Source organism: Purpureocillium takamizusanense, chromosome 5, assembly GCF_022605165.1.
Source record: "Purpureocillium takamizusanense chromosome 5, complete sequence".
Taxonomy (NCBI): Eukaryota; Fungi; Ascomycota; class Sordariomycetes; order Hypocreales; family Ophiocordycipitaceae; genus Purpureocillium; species Purpureocillium takamizusanense.
The window spans coordinates 1,413,753-1,435,821 of NC_063072.1; the positions used below are offsets into that span (position 1 = coordinate 1,413,753).

The window sequence follows — 22,069 nt, forward strand, 5'->3', positions numbered from 1 at the left end:
CATTGTGAGCCTGACACCGAGCATGGACCAAAAATGAGCAACCGTGTCGGGGACCAGTGCCCGATGTCTCGTCGCGTCGAGATGCCCCCCCCCCCCAGCAGTTGACTGGGCCGTGGACGTTGGCCATGCCACCGTGCTCAGCTGCCTGCGGCGCCGCCAATGGCTTGCCTTGACTTTGCGGTGACTGTTTGACCAGGCTGGCCAGACCGTTGAGATTTGTCCACTAGGCACTGTGCAGTCGGTGATCGGGAACCTTCGATCCAACCAAGATGAGGCGGCAGGCTAGCAGTAGCGTGCCAGCTGGACCTGGTGAATAGTTATGTCATACTTCTGAACCAGCTCGACCTCAGTCGATGTGCTTCCAGAGCACAGGCGATGGATGTAGTTACACGCCGGGGCCGCATTCTGTTGTAGCCCCCATCCGTCGCCGCCCCTGCTCGTGAGGAATCAATTGTTTCTGAACGCATGGCAGCTGGCTGCAGGTACCATACGCCATAGGGGCAGGCGGAATCGCTGGTATGCGCCTTCGACACCACCAACGCTTGCCCCTGGAGCACAATTAATCCTGGCAACCTTGCACGACTAAATTGACACAACCCGCACATTGGAACACGGATCGCCGAGGATGTCGGTAGGCCATGCGATGCCTCCCAGAGTCCGTATCAGAGATCGGGGTTAGACGGAGGTGCATACGAAGGAAGTGTGGCCCCCGACACTTGGAGCGACACGCCTGCCTTGGGTACTAACCGATGCCGCGACCACATGGAGCTGTGAGCTAATTCATGTAAAGGCACCTTACTAGGTACTGAATACTGTATTGACAACGGCATACGAGCCGCATAGGTTAGGTAAGGTAGTATCCAATGAGCAGACCAAGGAGACCTTTGCCTAGTCTTAGTAGAAGCTGCGGCCCTGAGCTGTTCGCGGAAGGCACGGACAAGCTGCTAGGCAACGCGTGCCTTCCTCGATGCCGGCAGCTGTGCTCAACTGCGCCCAGCTGCTCCTGACGAGAAAGTGCTGTACGGGAACAGCCCGCGTGCCATGAGGGGAAATGGCTGTTCAGCACCTCGCCCTCACCTTGTTGGCACGAGGGTAACTCAGCGTCAACAATGTTTGGCCTGGTCACATCAAATCGCCATCAAACCTTCGCATCTCTTCCTCGCGACGTGTTCGTCGAGCGCATCATCTGAGAGGGCCACCAGCTCGGCACATTCACCACAATGCAGGCTTTCTGCTGCTGTGGCCCTCGCCGCAGAGACCGGCGAGATGATGATGAAGACGGGGAGGCTGCTCCTTCAATCCCCGTTTTCAACCCGCCCGGCCTCATCGACGTGCCGCCGAACACCAGCCAAGCCCATGAGCTTTCCACCATTCCGCTTCCGACGCATGCAGCACGCCAAAGCTCCCAGATATCACCAGGCGAGGGGCCCCCGGGTCTGTGCCAGCTGGTTGACCGGAACAATCTTGATGACGATGAGGACGACGACCAAGACGATGCAAGCTTGTCGGCCAAGAGATCCACAAAGACGCTCGACGCAGTACGTACCAAGCTAATCCGTCACATGTCCCAAGACAACGAGACAAGACGCCAGTCTCGTGCTGCAGTTGGTCACAGCGAGGAGGAGTTGGCTAGGCGGGCAGAGTTGAGACGCTTCAGACAGAAGAGAATCCAAGACGAGCTCGAAGCTGCCGAGAGCGTTGATGGCGGTAGTAGTAGGTCACACTGGAGCACTCGATACCTTTCGCCCCTCATCGACCTCGGCCAGCCGGGAGGCGGCCCGCGGGACACGATCGAGTTTAGCGTCGAGACCAACCCGGGTCTTCACACGTCCTCGGCCTCTGCCCAAGGAAGCCCTATGGACACGACTAGAAGACAAGTCAGCTGCCCTCAGCTCGTTTCAAGCGACTGCGAGGCTGCATCGAGCCCCATCGAGCGTGGAGACCGCAGTCCTGAGCCAGCTCCTTCCGCGACAACAGCTCCCTCCCCGCGGCGACCCTCAACGGCGCAGAGCATGAAAGGCCAGCCAGCAGCCGGTCTAGGTGTCAATGCCCCTCGCATGGAGCGGGTGATTGGCGCTGATAACGACTTCGATATTCGACACGGATCGCACGCCTGGGACGATCAGTCGGCTCTCGGTATTTGGCTCATCGCGCAAGGAATGCGGTCCAGAGATACCTCACTCCTTCGACTGGGTGAAGGCGAATCTGATGCAGCCGCTGAATGTGATGTCATGCACTCGCCCTCCCAGGATTTCGGCGGAATCGATAGTGTTCTCGATACACCACCGTCTGTGAGCCAGGATAACAGCATTGCCACGGCACTTCGCCCATACGAGGGCTGCCCGGACGCCTATCGACGACAAAAGGCCAATACCGATGCCACAGGAGCCACTCCAAGAGAAGCGGACTGGGCCGAGCCCGATAAGGATCCTTCAACTGTAAAACTCATGGACTCCGCATCAGCCTCGGGCATCAACTTTGCTGGACGCAGCAGGAACAACCCCTCATCCAACTATCCATCTGCTATGCCGAGCTTCGAGCCAAGCCCCGCTGACTCGGCGGCCAATAGCCTTAGCCTCAGTCCCCAGGATATTGAGAACCTCGAACTGTCCCCGTTTCACTGTGAGTTACTTCGACTTCTGCTTGAATGCCAAGGTCGCTGACACACATGCAATAGGGCAAGGGGAATTTTCCATACTCCGTGAGCTCGGCCACTCTGAGGGCCAAAGCTCCTATGCAACCGCGGAAGACGACACGTCAAACGCTGAGAACAACTATGGCATCCTTACGAATCTTCCGCGCTCCCCCCGAGCTGCACACAGTAGAGCTTCCGTAACTACCTCTGAAGCGGCCAGCGCCCAGAAACGCGAGACCGAACATCGGACCATAAACCGCACGCTTACTGACGTCGCCTCCCGGAAGAGCAGCCCCGCGATACGCAGCCGTTTCAAGGAAGACCTCAGAACGACATCAGCTCCGGCCCCAGTGCGGACCTCCATCGTGACCAAGATTCAATCATCTCTTTCGAGGCTGTCCCGGGTAGGATCTGGATCCTTCGGCTACACGAGTCACAGAGACACTGCCACCCCGACAAAAGACCTGAAATGCAAAGGTTTCGCGCCGGGCATAGATACCCCAGCCAACCCGGGAGAGGCTGCGATCACCACATACGGGACGCCTAACATTATCTCCAGTGCTAAGATTCAATCGAATGAAGAGAATGCTCCATGTGACGCGTTGCTGCCCGGTAGTTTAGCACATGCCCGGCTTTCAGATCCGAGCCTGCATAATCGGCAAGTAGAACCTCGATCCGTCATTCAGAAGACAAGAGAGGAGCAAAATTGTGTGATGGATACCACTGCAGAAAGACCAGGTACTGACAGGGACTTTGACGGAGCCATTTGGACACCACCTGCTGTGTGGATACCATCTTCATCTAGCCATCGAAAGGCAACAGCCTGCGGCAATCCCGGTCACATGGTCGATCAGCCTCGGCGAGCGGTAGCGGATGAACTTTGCTTTCAGCACAGTGTGGGAAAGCCAGATTCTGAGGGAAAGAGCGTTGTTATGAGCGCCGGATCCAACCTCCGGCAGCTTCCGCAGCGCTTGGAGAAGGCTGTCAGATCTGGCCTCGACAAGCTACTGCGCCCAAGGGAAGTGTCAGCCAGTGGCAACGCGAATTCTGATTTGAAAAATAGCCAGAAAGCACAGTTGGAAGTGGATGTTGTGAAGACCTCGTCAGAGGCATTCAATCCTGACGGACAATACCAGGACCACAGAGCTCTGCCGGCCAACTGCAGAGCAGAGACATCTATCGACGAGTTCCAAAACGCCATTAGGGATAGGATGACAAAAGGCACCTCGCTAGACACAGGCATTTCGAACGCCAAATTGTCAAACAAAGACTACCAGAAGCACATGAAGCTAGCCGATGCCGCTGAAAGATTTTGCAGAACCCCAGTAGATTCAGCAAGTCGGGACCAAGGACCTGATGTCTTCATCACACCAATGAGTCGTCTCCATTCAGATTCCCCCTCAGGTAGGATGGGAACAATGTCAAACAACGGTACGTCGCAACAGATTGTTCGCCGGTGGAAATCAGCAGATGAGCCTGGAAGTGGCCCCCGAGCATCCCCGCCCCGTTCGCTACGTTCGATCACGCACCAGTCTCGAGATTGACAGCCAGAGGGCGACGGAGCTGGCCTTTCACCGATTGAGGGGGGCTCTGTTTCGAGCAAGGAGCGTGTGTCCTGTTGACCTACGGAAAATAACGCTGATGTGACGGGGCGACGTCCTTGACGCTGTTAAGGCTCCGTGGTCAGCTGGATGCCACTCTGGATCGGGGTGAAAGTTCAGTTGTTATGCTATAACCATGCACCCCATCAGCCGATGATGCAGACCTCCAGTCGGGTTGGGGGCCCCTCTTTTGCGAAGACGCCGGGCCTGCCTTTACGTTAAAGCATGGTAACTGCAGTTCTTCGCAGTCTCTATTTTCTGTCGGCTATGTAGAGCTTTATAATCAGCAAGACTCTAGTGACTCAGCCGTCGTGTGATCTGGTTGTGAGCGTGTCGATGAACTCGGTATATATATCAACGACAGCAACCAAGCGAGACTACAGAGCTTTGGTGCTCATTGTTTGCACGTGATCACATTTGCTGTAGTTGGAACGCCTCTCTGCCTTCGACGCTGCAGTGCAGCCCGAAGCAGCTATTCAGACAGCGTCCTCCTTTTCTCGCCGTGCAGCGCGCTCCAAGCGCTGTCGCTCCTCCTCAGCCTTCCGCAGCATCTCCTCTTTGCGCTCGCGCAGCGCGATGCAGAAGCGAGACCTGCTCCTTATCGTGGGCCCCTTCCAAATGAAGACAAAGGGGATGACACACATGGCGGCGCTGAGGCCGCCGAGGAGGGCGCAGGCGCCCGAGATGCCGAGGCGGGCGAACATGGGCGTCGTGGCGAGGGGCAGGACGACGGCGAGGAGGGAGCGGCAGCAAGAGGCGGCGGCGTTGGCGGAGGCGGCGAAGATCTCGTAGGCGTCGGTCAGGTAGTTGAGCAGGGCCATGAAGATGAGCATGAAGCCCATGCCGAAGGGGATGCCGGCGAGCATGGGGACGACGAAGGAGACGGAGTCCCTGGCGCCGAAGCCGAGCCAGAAGAGGGAGACGACGTAGAGGGGGCCGCCGACGCAGGCGAGGGGCACGCGGCGGTACTCTTCGCGTTGGACCCAGCGGTCGCCGCGGTCCTGGGCGCGGGCGAGGACGCCGTCCCAGTACCAGAAGACGGGCATGCTGAGCATGGCGCCGCCGCCTATGGGCAGGTAGCACAGGCCGGTGACGCCAGGGGAGAGGTGGTAGAGCTGCTGGAAGATGATGGGGAAGGCCTGGAAGGACATGTAGAAGATGGTGTAGACGAGGGCGAGGTAGGCGCACGTGGCGGAGACGATGGGCTCGGAGAAGAGCATGCGCAGGGGGCGGGTGAGCACGACGGTGAGCAGGCGGTTGAGATCCGTCTCCTCGAGGTCGCGCGGGGCGACGACGCGCAGGGACGGGTCCCCCTCGCGGAGCTTGCGGGCGCGTTGGGAGAGCAGGATCGGGCCAAAGGTCTCGGGGATGAAGGCGATGAGGACGAGGGTGGCGCCGGCATACATGAGCGCGATCCAAAACGTCCAGCGCCAACCAATGGTCGTGGAAGTGAAACCGGAGACAATGGGCGAAAAGAGGGGGCCCCAGACGGTGGTCTGCAGCCGGGCAAGGGGGGGAGTTTAGACTGTCATCAGCATGCATGTCTCAGTCGCCACGGACGGTTTTCTGTTTGTGAAGGACATGTTCGGCAACGTACCACCATGAAGACGGCAAACGCCCTGCCCCTGGTCCTGGGCTCGCCGTAGATGTCGGCGAGGATGCCGGCCACGATGGCAATGGGGGAACTGGCGAAGACACCGCAGAACAGCCTAAAGACCAGAAGAGCAGGCCAGTTGGGGGCGAGGGCACACGCCATGGTGAAGAGGGAGAAGGCGATGAAGGTGATGATGGTCAAGTAGCGACGACCAAAGTGCTCGCTGAGGGGGCCCCAGATGATGGGCCCGAAGACGTATCCGATCAAGAAGACGCTGATGGGGAGCACTTTCTGCGGCGCGGAAGTGACGCCAAAGTCGCGCGTGATGTTGGGGACGGCCATGCTCGGCAGAGCGGACCCCATGGTTGAGTTGATGACGAGCATGGCCGTGATGACAAGGACAAAGAGCTTTTTGGGCTGGCAACAGTAGTGTGTTAGCAGCAGGGATTAAAGATGCAAGAGCCAGTTGCGGACTGTGTCACAGGACTCACATTCGGCCAGTTGTAAGGGTTCTCGGGGTCGTTGTGCTCCCAGGAAATGACCATTTCGTGTGTCCGGCTGCGCGTCCTGGAGCGGATGTGGTGCAGGGCGCCGATGCCCCGGTCCTTGGTCTCCTCCTCATAGCGCTCCTGAGCGTCCAGCACGTCCAGCTGCTGGATCGCGTCTCCGAACTGACTCTCCCGTCGCCTCCCGCCTGCATGAGCCAAACATTGGCCATCATCAGCAACACAAGTGCGGCCCAGGGGAGGAGGGAGGGGACTCACGCTCTTCATGTGAAGCGAAGCGGTCCGTCACGGTCTCGCTCGAGTCGCTCCGCGCCATTGTGCTGCTGCTGGTCGACTGCACGGCTCATTGGCGAGTTGGCGGTGACACGAACCGTACAAGTCGAAGCGGACGAGTCTCGGTGCACATCTATCACCTGCATCCAACTCGACGCCGGCGATTGGTACGACGAGCGGACAATCAACTTCTTTGAACACAGCAACGCAGCTTGGAGCGACAAGGAGGGGAAGAGGAGAGTAGACAAAAAGGTAGGGCGCCCGCGCGCCCGCACACACCGCGGAGGCCCGATCGCCGGCGGTCTGCCCCCCAAAGGGCGGACATGTCGTGGGGCCGGCCATCGCTCGCCAAGTACCGGGTTTAAACATCAAGGTCCTGTATCCCCACAGAGTGCGGGCAATAGTCCCACACCGATTGGTCGTGGGTGCCTCCGGGGCCGGCGTGAGAGCCGAACCTCAAAGGTCATGGCGGCGGCCTTTGAAGCGCAGAGGCCGTTTCGTGCCAGTTCTACGCCTGTTCCGACGTACCCAAGTACACTTAGGTAGTGGGGGGTCATTTTCTACCGCCTGACCGCCGGCGCATCGAAGATAACCTCACAGAGCCAGGGCACAACAACGCGCCAGCAGGCTTATGAGAAACAAGGGTCCGCGGAATCTCCGTGGACTGGGCACGTCCGTCTAGTATTTCCAGAGCCTGTCTAGGTTGTCCAGAAGAGCACAATGCCGAGCTGCGCATCAAATTGCTTGATCCCTATCGCAGCTCGTAGCATGACCTGCTTGAATGTAGCATGTACTCTCCAAAACTTTTGTACAGCGTTTCCGTGCGCCAGGATTGCGGCTTGGCCGTTCGACGTGGCAGCGGATCGGGTGGCGGATACTGCACACCGGAAGCGGCACCTCGGCCCAGCGGAAGACGTCCCGGCGCCGGCAGACCGCGCCACGGATAATAAGTCTTCCACGCAGCCGTCTCAAGTCTCCAAATTGATCTGCTTCCCGAAGCGCGCGTACAGGTCGACCTTGAGCTGCGTCATCTGCTCGCGGACCGTGCTCATCTTCTCTTCGAGGGCCGAGATGTCGTCGTCAAGTCTTGTGGTTGCCGTCTCGAGCATCTCCTGCGCCTGCTCCAGGGGCACGTGGAAGAAGGCGTCGCCAATCTTGTACCTGAATTGATACATTGATTAGCAAACGTCAGGGTAAAGTCGTGTACAGGGGAGTTTTCGCGTACTGTATCTTTTCGTCTTCGTCTGCGAGCTCCAATTCCGTGGACAGGTCGTCAAGCTCCTCCTTTTCCTTCTGCGAGCACCAGTTAGCCTGGGCAAGAGACAGGGGGACAATCATCATCGACGTACGTTCTTGATACTCAGCTCCTCGGACAGGGCCAGCTCGCGTTGGTGCAGTCGGCTAAACCTGTTGATCTTGTCCTGATCCTCGCGACGGACCTCGACCTCCTCGGTGGCCGCTTCGTCCTCCTTGGACAGCTGGAGCGCGGCGCTGTCAGTTGTTGTAGGCCATCTCCGGTGCGATTTCAAGCTTACCATGCGGCGCTGCATGATCGAAGCCATCTTGGGCGGCGCAAGGTCGGGGGACAGGCGAGGTCAAAATTGTCGTTTGGGTGTCTTTCCAGACACGACCCGGGGAGCTTCGAAGACCCAAACCTCTGTCTGATCCTTGGTGGGGTAGTGAGGCTGACAGTGTCGCTGGCACCGTGCTGGTAACTTTGCACTGTAGGGCATGCCTGTGCAGTAGGCGGGGACCCCTGGCATAAGCTGCCCAGCGATTGAGCCACTCCAACTCCCGCACCAGCCACTAGCCTGAGCCTGAGCCACACACCGCCCTTCCTAGATACTTCGTAGGTTGTTGTGGATGCTCAGCAGGCAACCCGCATTTCTCCCAAAGCTCAACAACACTGTCATCGCCTGGGCTCGGATCGCCAAACATGGCTCTCGGCAAGAAGGCATACCCCAAGGCCACTGTCAAGAAGATTGTCAAGGCTCACTCGGGGCTCAATCTGAAGAAGAATGCCGATGTCACGGTGAGTCGGACCTGCACGCGTCCGTACATCGTCGACGCGTCACTGACGAGTCTATAGATCTTTCTGAACTACGTGCTGTTCATGGAAACGTAGGCCTTCAGAAAACAACCCCATCATCTCATGCGCACATGGCTGACTTGGGCTCTAGATTGGTTAAAGAAGCCGCTATCTACTCCAAGCAGGCTGGTGATCGTGGTCTCACAGCTCGCAGCGTCAAGAAGGTCACGCGGGTAAGCGATCCGCGCAGCGCCCTGGCTAGTTATGTGAAGTTGACTACTGATTCCGCCCGCGCGCAGGATACTCTGGCCAAATTCAAAGGCTGAAGCGACCGTTGTCAACTCGGAAAACTGGCAATGTGCGAAAATGTGTCATGGACTATCCCTCGCCATGATGGCCCTGCTCGAGGACACCACGGCATCTCGCAGGAGCCATCTTCCGGACATTGAGCGACGGGAACCAAAGCCACGGAAGAAAGTGTGCAGGGCCTGTCTCAGGACCGCGCGCTCCAGCTCGTGCATCGACGTCAAAATGCGGCTGTGCTGTCCGTGAAGGGCAGCGCGGGACTGTCATCATCACTTCCAAGAGTGGAGTCGGGACTGGCAGTGTGCGGGGACGGATGGGGGAGCTGGGAAAACGAGCTGGTTAGGTGGCGGCTGAGAGCACGAGACCATCAACATCAGACTTTTGCCCGCACAATTGGTCGGCCCCAGAACTCTGCGGCAGTTCGCACGGGATGAAGAAGCTGTAGATGAGTCTGAAGTAGAAAGACCCGTGAATTTTCAGCCGAACGCAGGCCGCTGAGCTTGTATTCTTGGGGCGCCTGGACTCCAATCACCATCAGTGGCTAGATTCTAGAAGCCAGGAGAAGCGTTGCACCTTACTGCGCTGTGGGAACTGGCGGCTCGGCCGCGCACTTGGTGCTAGCGTCAGTTACCGCTACCTAACTAACGCGGTAGCTCATCACGGAGCTGTGGGTGGGGGGTTGCCGGCGCTGGCAGTCACTCAGACCAAACGCAGGGGTCGCCTCCAGCTTCATCGGGCTCCAAAAATCCACCTCTGCTCTCCTCCTCTTCTCTCCACACTCACAACGACCGAACCTGCATTCTCGTCGCAACGCTATCTCTCTGTCCCCGAATTCTCCAAGACTATTTTTCGTTTCCACTCCCGGCACCGCACCGAACTGTTCCTCATAGAGCAAACATCCTGCCCAGTGTTGCTCACCACGGTTCAGCCCTACGAGAGCCGTCACACCTACCGCCCGCCCACCCAGAGCTACATAATCGAAACCAACTGTTGCGCGTGCACCCGACTTCGACATGGCCACGTCTGCTACTCAAAACCCCTCCAAGGCTTCCAAGAAGAAGGCCGCTCATGCCATTGAGCGCACCGATTCGCCTGCTCCTAGCACCGGCTCGGCTGCTGCCGACAAGACCAATGAGTCTCAGGACGAAGCGTTTGAGAGCCCTTATATCAAGGAGCTCCAGAAGTGCGTACAATGTTGCGCCTTGCGGTGTGGCTTGTTTTCGTTCCGGGAACTAATTTTGGCTACAGAAACATTCGCAACATTAGCAAGAAAATCGTACGTGCCTGTTTGCAGTCCGACCTCTCTCTTCTACACTCGAACCTGCGGCTAACGCTCCATTCCCGCAGACCCATGCCTCCAAGACCGACACCCTGCTCAGTCAGCATGCCGGAAAGACCCTCGACGAGCTCGTTGCCGCCAAGGTCATCAACGCCGACCAGAAAGCACAGGTCCTGAAGAAGCCTGCTCTGCAAGCCCAAGTCACCCAGCTTGAGGAGCAGCTGGCCCAATACCAAAAGGTTCACGAGCAGTACCGTGCTCGGGCGGCGACTGACAAGGCCGAGTGGGAGAAGTCTTTGGAGAAGGCCAAGGCTGATGCGGTCGGCGAGGCCAAGGCGGAGTTTGGCAAATCTCTTCGCGACAATCTCCTGACCCTGTCACAGTTCCTCCGCCTCGCGGCGTACCGACGTGAGGAGGCCAAGGACCCGGAGTCGGACGAGAGCCAGGCCATTGAGGGCGTGCTGCTGGCCATTTACTCTGGCGACGATGGTGCGGTCGAGTCCATGCTCAAGCTAATTGAGGGCTCCGACGACCAGGTTCTGAGCGTCCCTGGAGAGCAGCTCCAAACCACCTGTAAGTGTGCCGTTGCACTAGAATGGAGGAGGCCAACGTGTGGCTAACGAGAAACAGACTCGAGCGTCAAGGCTCTTGCGCGTGATTACAAGACGCCCCTCTATGTCGAGGCTGGCCAGCCCGCGGAGCCGGAAGCAGCCCAGGACATCGTCTCCGACCCTACCATGGCCAACGCCTCGGCCACCGAGATTGCTGCCGGTGACGCCGCCATCTCCGAGCAGCAGCAGGCCACCGAGCCAGCTTCCAACGGCATTGCGAATGCCAATGTCAGCGATGATGCGGCCAATGCCGTTGCTGAGAGCCACTGGGACGGTGGAAACGACGCATCCATCTCTCAAGAGTGGGTGGATGTCAAGGTTCCCCGCGACCCAGCCGAGACCGACACTGGCTTGACGGCCACGCCCGCTGCGGCGGCCAATACTCAGTCGTGGGCCGATGACCAGCCCGAGCCCGCGTCCGAGGTAAGAGAAACATCATCTATCTCTAATGATTGCATGCGTGGAAATGCTAACGAAACGGCAGCCCGCCCTCCCTGCTGCCTCCACCGACCCCAACGATGGGTTCCACCAGGTTCAGCGCAACCGCGGCCGACAGGATCGTGAAGGCGGCAACTGGCGCGGCCGCGGCCGCGGCGAGTACCGGGGACGCGGACGTGGAGACGGCCGTGGTCGTGGTCGGGGCCGTGGCAACGGCGGCGTGCCCTCCCGAGGCCCCCGTCGCTCCGAGGAGTCGTAGAGCAATGGCCAGAGGCGCATTCCCCGGGCCCAACCTAGCTGCCTAACTCCCCTCTTCTTATTCTCCTCCCAGCGTGTTTCGGAAGCGATTGTACATCATCATGTCATGGCGGCGTTTGACCAGGTTTTCGGCCGGATCGGCGGATCTGATTTTGCGACACATTTGGGCATTGCATTGGTATTCATACAAAAATGACCTTCTTCTCAGCTCCGAATGCTGTTGCTCCGGATGGAGGTATGGGATTGGGGACATTGGGGGGAAGGGAGGCTGGCGGCTGGCGCCCAGGATGCATGCATGTTGCTGGCGAACGGGTTACGAGGGATGAAGAAAATGTACAAAAGGCCATTCATGATGCAGCGGGACCGAGGCGCGTTTCTTGGCCGTCTAAAGACTGGCTGTCACAGAGTCAATGGCTATACGCGATTTCTCTGTCGTCTTCGATGAAGTATATGTCGCGAGGCAATTTACTCTCGTTACCTATGTGAAAGGCTCGTTTGTGATTCGGAGCCATGCCTTGTAATCCTTCGTAGGTATCTTTCGTAGACAAACTAGACGAAATGTGGAAGCATCGAGAGTCACCAGCGGCGACGCGGGTCGTCGCCGGATAGTTGTGCGCAAGCCAGCACTTCCTATGGCGCCTACGACGCACGCTCGGGCAAGAGCTCCCTATCATCCTCTTCGTGCGTGAGATAGGCTTTCGCCTTGGTCTTCAGTGATGAGAATCTAGAGCGTCTAGTCGGCGCCTGATCCATGGCCGACCGTCTGCGCCAGCTTAGGTTCCCCAAGGGAGTGGCCACGGACACTGCCATGATAGTAGACGTCCGCGATTTAAGGCCCAAGACTTTCGAATGGGGGGCCAACGATCCAGCCACTCCATCCAACATGCCGGTGATGGACGCTCGCGAGCTGGCACGGTCCGAGTCGCTCCCGTCGTCCTCTTTGAGACGCCCGCCCACCGAGGCGAGGAGCTTGATCATCGCGTGCATCCTCTCTGTATTATCTCGGCTGGAGTAGAACCTTGGGATGCTCCTCGAACCGGCGGTTTCGTGCAGCTCGCGAACAAGCTGCTTGGACGGCGGCGAGCTTTCGAAATGTGCTCGCACATACTCTATGAGACCACACCGCACAGCAAACACCAAAAAGTCATCCGTCAACTTGCCCTTGTATAGGATGCTAGCCCAGTGATGGTCAGCCGAAGCCCAGTACTGCTGGATGAGACAGGATCCCTTGTCATCCAGGTTGCTGGCGAGGGTGGCAGCCGTGCGGTCCAAGACGCTCAAATAACAGACGTGAAGCGTCACGTCGTGATCAGCGAGGTGAAGTAATGGTTCAATGCATCTCGAGATGGCCGGGACAAACGTGACTGCGGACAGCCCTGTAGGCGTGAGGTTCTTCAAGTGAGCCAAATGCGCCTTGAATAGAGCTGCGTGCGGGTCGAAGCTGTTGTCACAAGCCTCCATGATCAAAGTCCAAATCCGCGGGATAGAGAGAAAGTCCTCGACAGTGCGATGCAGATAGTCTATCTCAGCTGCAGCGAGCATCGGGCCGTTCTCCAGCGGGATTTCCATAACAGCCCTGGCGGGGCGTCCAGCCAAATCCGGCTGCAGTTCATCACAAGCCTTGCCAGGGCTGGCATGTTCCTCGGTCTTTTGCTCGCTCTCTTGGTCATGAGAGGACGGGGTTTCGGAAAGCGGGCCGACTTCAAGTAGTCCTTTGCATCTGCTCACTAACCGCCGCTTCATCGTGACAGCTCGATACCATACCTCCTTTGAATCGATGGGAGCCACCGGGCGGTTCAATGCCCAGTCAGCATCGTCACTGTCAGCAAACGACATGGTGAGAACCGACGGCTTCCGCTCTGACGCTTTGACCATGCGGAATAGGTGTGCCGCATCTCGGAAATGGCGCCCTTCAAGTCCATGTAGCATCTTCGTGAAGAGGTCGTCCAGCTCCGCTGGGAGCCCATCGAGCCTCTCCTGCAGTTCCGACGGCCTGTCCCCCTGCTCGAGCCCATCGATGAGGGACCGCACGACAAGCACAACCCAGAGAAAAACCCCAGAGGCTTTCTCCGTGATGTTTTGAATAAGGTTTGAGGCATAGTCCGGATTGTACTCTTGCAGCTCTTGAAAAGCAGTATTGGTCGTCAGATTCTGCTCCGCATACAGTGCGATATCGTCATGCGTCCTGTGCTGGAGCATTAAGTTGGGCGCCTGCCTGAACTCATCTTCGAACACGTTCCACGGCCTGCTCGAAACGCAGATCTTCACATTAGGGTATGAAGATAGGTTCCGGATCAGGGAGATCAACCTGGACGAGTTGCCGACATATTCGTCCAGCCCGTCGATGAAAAACGCGTATCTAACATGTGACTCGGCTTCTTCCTCGACGAGAAGACGCAACCCCTGCACGAGTTGCTCCCATGGAAGCGGAGAATCTCTCACACCTGGGGCAGCAAGACTGAAGGCGCTCCACTTGTTAGACACGACAGACGTGACGCTCATGGCCAAACGCTGTGACAAAGCCTGGTGTAGAAGAGATCTGAAGAGCCCTTCGTGAGACGTCTGCAACTCCGTACCTGCATGCCAAAAGTAAAAGCCAGCGATGACGAGGCCGCCGCAGGAGCCTGCCCACGCCTTAAGGAGCTCTGCGGTGCGAGGCTCGTGATATAGCATCTTCATAAGCGTTGACTTCCCGGATCCAGGTTTCCCAGTGATCCAGTAGACACTATCGCCAGACTCGAGCCACTGCTTGAAGCTGCTCCACGGCCGCTCCGCTGCTTCACAGTCCTCGGGGTCTGAGTATATCCAATCAAATGTGCTGTTGAATGCCTCCGGAATGCGAGCCTCGCGGGCCAGCCTCTCCGGATACTGCAGCCGCTCCAGGAGGGTAGACTGCAGCGTCTGCACAACTGGAGCCTCGGCCCATGGCTGAATCCCAGTCCAGGTGCGGTCCTCGAGGCCCTTGATGGCACGCCAGGTGCTCTGCTCCACGGCTTGAGAAAGATTGCGCTCCATTGTCTTGAGGTTTTCGTTTTGCTGGTCCGCCCAGCCCTGGAGCGTCTGAGTCTCGTTCCAAGGCAGCGGTGAGACGACGCCATGTCTGGCGCCGCTGTGCAAGTCTTCCCTGTCGCCGGTGTTAGAGTGTTAAGCATCTTCGCTTAGATGGCAACCTACAAAATGCTTGCCAATATGGCGTTTGTAAGCGAGTCTCTCTTGTTCACGAGCTGTTGCTCAAGGGCTTCGACATCGTCGCGTCGCCACAGCGTAGAGAGAGCTGCGCGAACCGCCGACACAGCAGTTTTCTTTTTTCCATCGAGGCCCAATTCTTTTAACAACTTGACCAGCTGTTCGGCAACCCTGTTTGTTTCGGTACATAGCGAGAGGATGGACTGCTCGAGGTCGGTGAGTGCTCGAAGGGAGCTCTCCTTGTGCAAAGCCACGACCAGGCTGCGTGCCAACTGCCTCAGATGTTGAGCGTCGAATAGCTTGTCCCGGAACTCGTCAATGGTGCCATCCTCTGACCTGCTGAGCTCCTTGAAGATCGAGAGAGTGCGGGCGCCGAATTCGACCACCTGAATGGCGCTGCCAGCCACACGCAACGTCGAAATGGCCTCCATGATCGAGCACGATGGTCAGGAGGGATTGCTCGCTCGCCCACTCGAACTGAGAAGCAGCCGATGTGGGAAGTTTGGTGCTGCCACGTGAGGCGGCCAAGTTTGGTCGGCCACGGCTGAGCCGCCGGGGCTGACGTACATGAAAACCGTGGCCATGGCACGGCTGTCGATCTTGGCCCCCATCGAGTCCTATGTGCACTTGGGCGTCGACGGCTCGATGGAAGTGCAGTTGGAGATGGACACGGCAGCGCTTACAAGAGCCGCAACGTCGGGTCGCTCCACTGGGCTGGGTGCTCTGGGCAGTCCCTTATACGTTAGTAGCCCCCGGGGGGAAGGTTCAGGGGACCATTGTAGGTGGACGGCTCCTGCCCCACCAAGCGCGTCCGGCATCACCCCCTTATCGGAGCTTCTTCTGGTCCTATCGGTCCGGCAGGCAGCCCTACGCCGTGGTGGGGCCCTTGAAGGGCTCGTCACAGTGGGCGCTCCCATCGCTGCAAGTTGTCCTCTTTGCCCTGAGGTGGCCGAACTTCTCGCAAGCCTCCGTCCAGCTCCCCGTCCGAGTCCACCGTTGAGGCCACATCGACCGTTCAACGCTGGCGCCAAGCCCGTGCAGAAACATAGCTCTGGGCACGCCCAATTCATTCCTTTCTTTTTCCAGTTCCATCTCTTCTCTCCCTTCTTGTACATCATATTTGGACTTGCGTGAGCGGCAGCTCTTGCCATACATCTCCCTCCCTCCGCGCGCTGCGACCTGGATGCACCGCCTGCTCGGAGCGCATGCGCACGACTAATACCATGTTCACATCACGACGGCCGTCGCCGTTAATGGTGCTCCTCGGAGCCCTCTTTTTCTTCTCCGCTAATGTCTTCGCCGCTGCCGCGGTGCTCGGCGTTGACCTCGGCACCGAATACATCAAAGCGACGCTGGTGAAGCCCGGCATCCCTCTCGAAATCGTCCTTACAAAAGACTCGCGACGCAAGGAGACGTCGGCCGTCGCCCTCAAGCCTTCCGGCTCCGCTCCCAAAGATGGCCACTTCCCTGAGCGACTCTATGGCACCGATGCCATGGCCATCGCCGCCCGATTTCCCGGCGAGGTCTACCCCAACCTCAAGACCCTGCTCGGCCTCCCCGTGGACGACGCCGCCGTCAAAGAATATGCCGCAAGGCACCCTGCGCTGCAACTCCAGGCTCACAGTCGGGGCACAGCCGCCTTCAAGAGCAACACATTGACTGCCAAGGAGGATGCCTGGCTCGTCGAGGAGCTCCTGGCCATGGAGTTGCAAAATGTGCAGAAGAACGCAGAGGCCGCCGCTGGGGACGGCTCGTCAGTGCGCTCCATTGTCCTCACTGTTCCGACATTCTACACTATCGAGGAGAAGCGTGCCGTGCAGACTGCGGCGGAGCTCGCTGGGCTGAAGGTCCTGAGCCTTGTTAGCGACGGCCTCGCCGTCGGCCTGAACTACGCGACGAGCCGACAATTCCCCAACATCAACGACGGCGCTAAGCCCGAGTACCACATGGTCTTTGACATGGGCGCTGGTTCCACGAGCGCCACTGTCATGCGTTTCCAGAGCCGCACTGTCAAGGACATTGGCAAGTTCAACAAGACGGTTCAGGAGGTGCAAGTACTCGGCAGCGGCTGGGACCGCACCCTCGGCGGCGACTCTCTCAATTACCTGATCATGGATGACATGGTTTCGCAGTTTGTTGAGTCCAAGGGAGCCCAGAAGGCGTCAATCACCGCCGCCTCGGTCAAGTCGCACGGCAGGGCCATGGCCAAGCTTGCCAAGGAGGCTGAGCGTGCGCGACACGTTCTCAGCGCCAACCAGAACACGCAAGTAAGCTTCGAAGGCCTTTACGACGACGTCGACTTCAAGTATAAGATCACCAGGGCCGAATTTGAAGCTATGGCCAAAGGCTACGGAGATCGTGTCGCGGCAGCCATCAACGACGCTATCAAGATGTCGGGGATTGAGGTTGCCGACTTGACATCGGTAATTCTCCACGGCGGTGCCACGCGGACTCCTTTCGTCCAGAAGGCTCTTGAGAAGATTGTCAACTCGGCAGAGAAGCTCCGATCCAATGTAAATGCCGACGAGGCCGCCGTCTTTGGTGCCGGCTTCCGTGCCGCCGAATTGAGCCCCAGCTTCCGCGTCAAGGAGATCAGGATCACCGAAGGTCCCATGTATCCCGCCGGCCTGAAGTGGACGGCAAGCAGCGGCAAGGCGCAGCGACAGCGTTTGTGGACCGCGTCGTCTCCCTTGGGCGGTCCCACCAAGGAGATGACTTTCACCGAAAAGAACGACTTTGCCATTGCATTTTTCCAGCAAGTCGGCGATGTAGATCGTGAGACCAAATCCATGACGACCAAGAACCTGACTGCAACAATTGCCGCCATGAAGGAGAAATATCCCACCTGCGATGAGGCAGAACTGGCCTTCAAGGTCGCCGTTAAGCTCAGCTCAGAAAACGGGGAAGTCCAGGTCGTCAAGGCTGCTGTGGAATGCGAGGCCGAAGTTTCGGAAAACGACGGCTTCGTCGGCGGCGTGAAGAACCTCTTTGGCTTTGGCAAGAAGGATCAAAAGGCCCTCAAGGATGAAGGCGATAAGTCTTCGGAGGGGTCAGAAGAGACTTTCAAGGAAGAAGCTGGGACGTCTACCACCTCTTCTGCGGCGGAGACTAGCGAGACGCCCGCGACGTCTGGAACGGAGACCAAGGCCAGCGAGCCCAGCGAAGAAGCCAAGCCCGAAGTCAAGAAGAAGCAGATCGTCTCTATCCCGGTCGATCTTACCCTCGAGAAGGCCGGCGTGCCCATTCTCACCAAATCTGAGTTGACCAGGGCCAAGGATAGGCTCAAGTCCTTCGCGGCGTCCGATAAGGCCCGAGTGCAGAGAGAGGAGGCCCTCAATCAGCTGGAAGGATACACCTACAAGATCCGGGATCTTCTCGAAGCCGAGGTGTTCAACTCGATGTCGACAGAGGCCGAGCGAACAAAGCTCGCGGAAATGGCCAGCGCAACTAGCGATTGGCTATACGAAGACGGCGCCGAGGCCACCAAGGAGGTTCTCAGAGAGAAGCTCAAGGCACTCCAAGAAATCGTGGAGCCCATCCAAACCAGGATTGATGAGTCTGTCAAGCGACCAGAGCTAGTCTCATCCCTCAAGAGCGCCCTGAACCAGACCAACCACTGGCTCAGCGATATCCGCAAGCAAATTTCGGACTACGAGGAGAAGGTCGCAGCCGCTTCGGCGGCAGGCTCATCTACCACGTCTAGTGCACCGGCCGAGTCGGCCACGGGCGAATTTGATGGTCTTGAGGACGATGACCCCAAGGCGAAGAAGGGCGACAAGGCAGAGGAGACCAAGGAGGCGGGCCCAGAGGCACCACTGTACAAGACGGAGGATCTTGAGGACATCGACACCCTCTGCAAGTCGATCGTGGAGTGGCTCGGCGAGATGGAGGCCAAGCAAGATGCACTGCCGGCGACAGCCAATCCCGTGCTTCTGTCGAAGGACATCTTGGACAAGCGCCAGAAGCTCGACAAGGCAGGCATGGACCTCGCGGTGAAAGCTATGAGAAGCAGTTTTGGCAGCAAGGGCAAAAAGACCAAGGGAAGCAAGGGCACCGGTGGCAAGAAGAAGAGCAAGACAAAGAGCGCCGACGATCCGGTCAACACAATCAAGTTCGGCGACGGCAGCGGGAAGCTCACAGATGAGCAGCTGCAGGAGATGATGGACAAGATCAAGAAGATGGAGGAGGCCAAGGAAAAGGAAGCCAAGGCAGGGAAGAAGGGCGAGGCGAAGCCAGAGCACGATGAACTGTAACATTGATTTGGGCCATATAGAGCGTTTTCGAAACAAACACATGATGAGTGTTTTGTACGATGATGGGGTTGGCAAGCGTGATTTGGCTCCGCGGCGTTGGCTACAATTTGGTGTAAAATTGAACGAATCGGACATGCTGTTCTCTGGAGCTGATGCCAAGCATGCTGTGCCGTCGGCAGTACATTTGGCCCTCCAGCTCGTGGCCAAAGGGCCATTTCAGGACAATAGTATCAAAGGCTACATGCTGGCTGCCCTCGCTTGCATCACGCCCCAGGATATCAAATACCTACTATGAAACGTGACTCTGGGGCGGTGGGCTGCACGATTTCGGGTCGTTCCTGGCAGGACGTCTGTTGTGCGAGCTGAGCTCGCGATTCGGGGCAGCAGATCCCGACCCCTTTGACCTACGCGCATCAACGTGGTGCCATGACGCCGTGATGTGAGGTAGCCAGCCAGCACGCAGAGTGCCGGGTGTCACTACTAATCGAGGAGGCTGACAGCTGGCTGAGAGAAAAGCTGCGCTACTATCTGCGTCTGCGCAGGTCAAGGAGGTCGTTACCTGTGTCAAGTTAGGTGTTCTGAACAGCAGGCCTGGTGGCCGCCCGCAGCTGGTCGCGACTGTCATCTCGCACCTTCCTCGTCCGATGTGCCCAGGTGGCAGGGCTTTCTCACCCACCGCACACCAGGGCCAAACATGTCGTCTACCTCCTTAAGTTGTTACTTTTCCGCCAAGCCGCGCCTCGCCTCGCCTCCGCCTTCGACCCTGCTTTCAAGGAAACCAAGCCACGAGGCCTTCCCACGATATCCACGTCCTCACATTCGTTTTCGACCCTGTTTGCCATCAACCAGCACTCGTTTGGTTTTGACTCGTTACCGTCCGTCATGCGCATCGCCATGTACATCTTCGCCGTGTTTGTCGCCGCGCTGTGCGTCTCTCTCGCCGCGGGGGAGAACGCTTTCTCGCTCGAGGTGACTCAGAAACAAGCCGGCGAGAGTGACTATCTCACGGCCTGGGCCGCCGCGCATCGCAAGTGGGGGAAGGGCGTCCCCAAGGGCGCCGCCGAGATGCTCTCTCTCGCTGATGGGGGCGGTAAGTTTTGGAACCATGGTGCGCTTCGTGGCTGCCGATGCTGATGTTCGTGGTCAGAGAGTCGCGTCGATGCTCTGCCCTTGGTCCATGACAAAGCGTACGTTGCCGAGATCGAGGTCGGAACTCCGCCGCAGAAGGTCAAGGTGCTTCTCGATACCGGCTCATCGGATGTGTGAGTTGCCAAAGCCTGTCCGACTCTTTCCCCCATGCGACAACGTACTGAACTTTGTCAAGCTGGGTCCAGTCCACAGACACCAATTACCGCGTCAACAAGCAAGGGCCGTACGCTCCGAGATACAACCCCAAGATCTCTAACACGTCGCATGTTATCAAGGATGCCATGTGGAATATCGAATACGGTGAGTATGCATTGCGCTCCGAGCTGCGTGTGTCCATCTAACGTGTTCAACAGCGGACGCCAGCAACGCTGTCGGCATCGTCTATAAGGACACTCTCCGCATGGGCGACTTCGCCATCAAAGATGCAATCATCCAGTCTGCCTCGATTGTTTCAGACAGCTTCGAGAAGGAAACAGGTTTCAGTGGCATCATGGGCCTGGCCAAGCTGCTGGACAACAACATCCAGCCACCTCAGCCATCATTCCTCTCAGTCCTCCAGAAGCAGCTCAAGGCGCCTGTTTTCACGGTCGATGTTCGCAAGAACGCAACGAGCCGATTCGACTTTGGTCGCGTGGACCAGACTCTCGCCTCGGATAACATCACCTGGCTGGACACCGACCCGACGAGCCCCATGTGGAGCGTCGAGTTCGACCTCACCGCTTGGACTGGCAACGACTTCTGGTTGGCCCATAAATTTCAGGCTATCATCGATACGGGGACGTCGCTCATGTTCCTCCCGGAGCCGCTAGCCAGCATGTATTGGGAGAAGATACCCGGCGTGGACAGCTCGGCCGGCTCATATCGATTTCCCTGCAACTTGACGGATAGCCTTCCCGACCTGCTGCTGAAGCTTCCCGGCACCGAGCACGTACTCGTCATCCCGGGCCAGTATCTCAACTATGGAGCGGCCGGCGGCGAGAAGAACCTGTGCTGGGGAGGCATGCAGAGTGCCGGCCAGCTGGACGGCGTCATCATCATGGGCGACGTGATGCTCAAGGCCTTGTTCGTCGCCTTTGACGTGGAGAAGGGCCGCGTGGGTTTCGCCAACAAGGTTCTGCATGATGTGAAGTAGGTGCTTTCCATGCTCAAGGGGAGGAGATTGGCGGTAAAGGTGGAATAAGAAATCGCCATGTATTATTGTGGTTCTGACAAAGGAGGCGTAGGCGGCGGCAGTTGGTGGCTGCTGAATGCAGTAGGGTGTTTGACTGAGTGCTGGCCTGTGACGACGTCTTGCACCTGTGTTGTCAGATACGGCCGGTCGACTGCCGTTCTCGCAGCACCGACGACCTAGCAGGCGTAGGCAGAAACAGCAACCAAATGTAAACGCCAGTAATTTGAAAACATGTCCCGTCTCAGACACGTGACAAGGACATGCACGGTAGTAGTGGACAAACATCGAGCCCTTGGCGTCATTCCGGTATGATATATACAAGTCAGAACTCTGCGAACTCCTGCGCCATCATCATGACCTGGGCCGGAGGCAAAATGTGCAGCCAAACAGCACACGATGGACTCGATACTGCGACCATGCCACCACCCGTGATGCGGCCTCGAGGCTCCAAATAAGACGTCCGATCCAGCAGTCACACGATTCCGTTCCAAAGGCTTTCAACCCCAGCCCTCCCTGGCATCACATCGACAACAAAAATATGAAACGGTCTTGTCCCAGCCCTCGCGCTCGGATATTATAAGAGTTGTATCATCGAAGAGGTTCCTGCCAGGTGGGCCGGCGTCGCCAAATGTAAAGCCAGCAAGTCAACACCAAAAATGCGGCCTGGAATGCAGCGCGCGTCGCCTCATTGTGCTGCTCTGCGAGCCCGTACTTCGAAAGGAGAAGTAAATCAAGTCCTTGGGGTGTCTGCCGAACGCCGGGAAAACAGTGTCTAACGCG

At 58.0% G+C, this 22,069-nt stretch overlaps 8 protein-coding genes across 9 annotated transcripts; 5 read left to right on the forward strand and 3 right to left on the reverse strand.

Annotated features, from left to right (window-relative positions):
• Nucleotides 1-1,220: 1,220 nt before the first annotated feature.
• JDV02_006005 (uncharacterized protein) lies at nucleotides 1,221-3,200 on the forward strand (the record flags this gene model as incomplete). Its single annotated transcript, XM_047987355.1, has 4 exons — nucleotides 1,221-1,538; nucleotides 1,662-2,622; nucleotides 2,678-3,039; nucleotides 3,195-3,200. The coding sequence occupies 4 exons, from the start codon at nucleotides 1,221-1,223 to the stop codon at nucleotides 3,198-3,200; spliced, it is 1,647 nt and encodes a 548-aa protein (XP_047843340.1).
• Nucleotides 3,201-3,710: 510 nt separating this feature from the next.
• Nucleotides 3,711-6,941, reverse strand: JDV02_006006 (uncharacterized protein). The gene is made up of 4 exons (XM_047987356.1): nucleotides 6,595-6,941; nucleotides 6,322-6,524; nucleotides 5,834-6,247; nucleotides 3,711-5,732 (listed from the first exon to the last, which is right to left on the reverse strand). The coding sequence occupies exons 1-4, from the start codon at nucleotides 6,650-6,652 to the stop codon at nucleotides 4,713-4,715; spliced, it is 1,695 nt and encodes a 564-aa protein (XP_047843341.1). The 5' UTR covers nucleotides 6,653-6,941; the 3' UTR covers nucleotides 3,711-4,712.
• A 135-nt stretch (nucleotides 6,942-7,076) lies between these two features.
• Nucleotides 7,077-8,242, reverse strand: JDV02_006007 (uncharacterized protein). The gene is made up of 3 exons (XM_047987357.1): nucleotides 7,959-8,242; nucleotides 7,835-7,902; nucleotides 7,077-7,770 (listed from the first exon to the last, which is right to left on the reverse strand). The coding sequence occupies exons 1-3, from the start codon at nucleotides 8,169-8,171 to the stop codon at nucleotides 7,578-7,580; spliced, it is 474 nt and encodes a 157-aa protein (XP_047843342.1). The 5' UTR covers nucleotides 8,172-8,242; the 3' UTR covers nucleotides 7,077-7,577.
• Nucleotides 8,243-8,451: 209 nt separating this feature from the next.
• Nucleotides 8,452-9,506, forward strand: JDV02_006008 (uncharacterized protein). The gene is made up of 4 exons (XM_047987358.1): nucleotides 8,452-8,641; nucleotides 8,699-8,730; nucleotides 8,790-8,871; nucleotides 8,938-9,506. The coding sequence occupies exons 1-4, from the start codon at nucleotides 8,546-8,548 to the stop codon at nucleotides 8,962-8,964; spliced, it is 237 nt and encodes a 78-aa protein (XP_047843343.1). The 5' UTR covers nucleotides 8,452-8,545; the 3' UTR covers nucleotides 8,965-9,506.
• Nucleotides 9,507-9,679: 173 nt separating this feature from the next.
• JDV02_006009 (uncharacterized protein) lies at nucleotides 9,680-11,995 on the forward strand. 2 transcript variants are annotated; one of them, XM_047987359.1, is made up of 5 exons: nucleotides 9,730-10,127; nucleotides 10,193-10,220; nucleotides 10,292-10,796; nucleotides 10,854-11,257; nucleotides 11,319-11,995. In XM_047987359.1, exons 1-5 carry the CDS (start codon nucleotides 9,958-9,960, stop codon nucleotides 11,529-11,531), a joined length of 1,320 nt encoding a protein of 439 aa, XP_047843344.1. In that variant the 5' UTR covers nucleotides 9,730-9,957; the 3' UTR covers nucleotides 11,532-11,995. The 2 variants fall into 2 exon arrangements, with proteins under 2 accessions (XP_047843345.1, XP_047843344.1); XM_047987360.1 differs by having other exon boundaries at nucleotides 9,680-10,127; nucleotides 10,854-11,995.
• JDV02_006010 (uncharacterized protein) lies at nucleotides 11,639-15,405 on the reverse strand. The gene is made up of 2 exons (XM_047987361.1): nucleotides 14,705-15,405; nucleotides 11,639-14,654 (listed from the first exon to the last, which is right to left on the reverse strand). The coding sequence occupies exons 1-2, from the start codon at nucleotides 15,145-15,147 to the stop codon at nucleotides 12,170-12,172; spliced, it is 2,928 nt and encodes a 975-aa protein (XP_047843346.1). The 5' UTR covers nucleotides 15,148-15,405; the 3' UTR covers nucleotides 11,639-12,169.
• A 265-nt stretch (nucleotides 15,406-15,670) lies between these two features.
• Nucleotides 15,671-19,205, forward strand: LHS1 (lumenal Hsp70 protein). The gene has a single exon (XM_047987362.1). It carries the CDS (start codon nucleotides 15,922-15,924, stop codon nucleotides 18,967-18,969), a length of 3,048 nt encoding a protein of 1,015 aa, XP_047843347.1. The 5' UTR covers nucleotides 15,671-15,921; the 3' UTR covers nucleotides 18,970-19,205.
• Nucleotides 19,206-19,851: 646 nt separating this feature from the next.
• On the forward strand, nucleotides 19,852-21,250 carry JDV02_006012 (uncharacterized protein; the record flags this gene model as incomplete). Its single annotated transcript, XM_047987363.1, has 4 exons — nucleotides 19,852-20,059; nucleotides 20,117-20,231; nucleotides 20,294-20,418; nucleotides 20,472-21,250. 4 exons carry the CDS (start codon nucleotides 19,852-19,854, stop codon nucleotides 21,248-21,250), a joined length of 1,227 nt encoding a protein of 408 aa, XP_047843348.1.
• Between the last annotated feature and the right edge of the window lie 819 nt (nucleotides 21,251-22,069).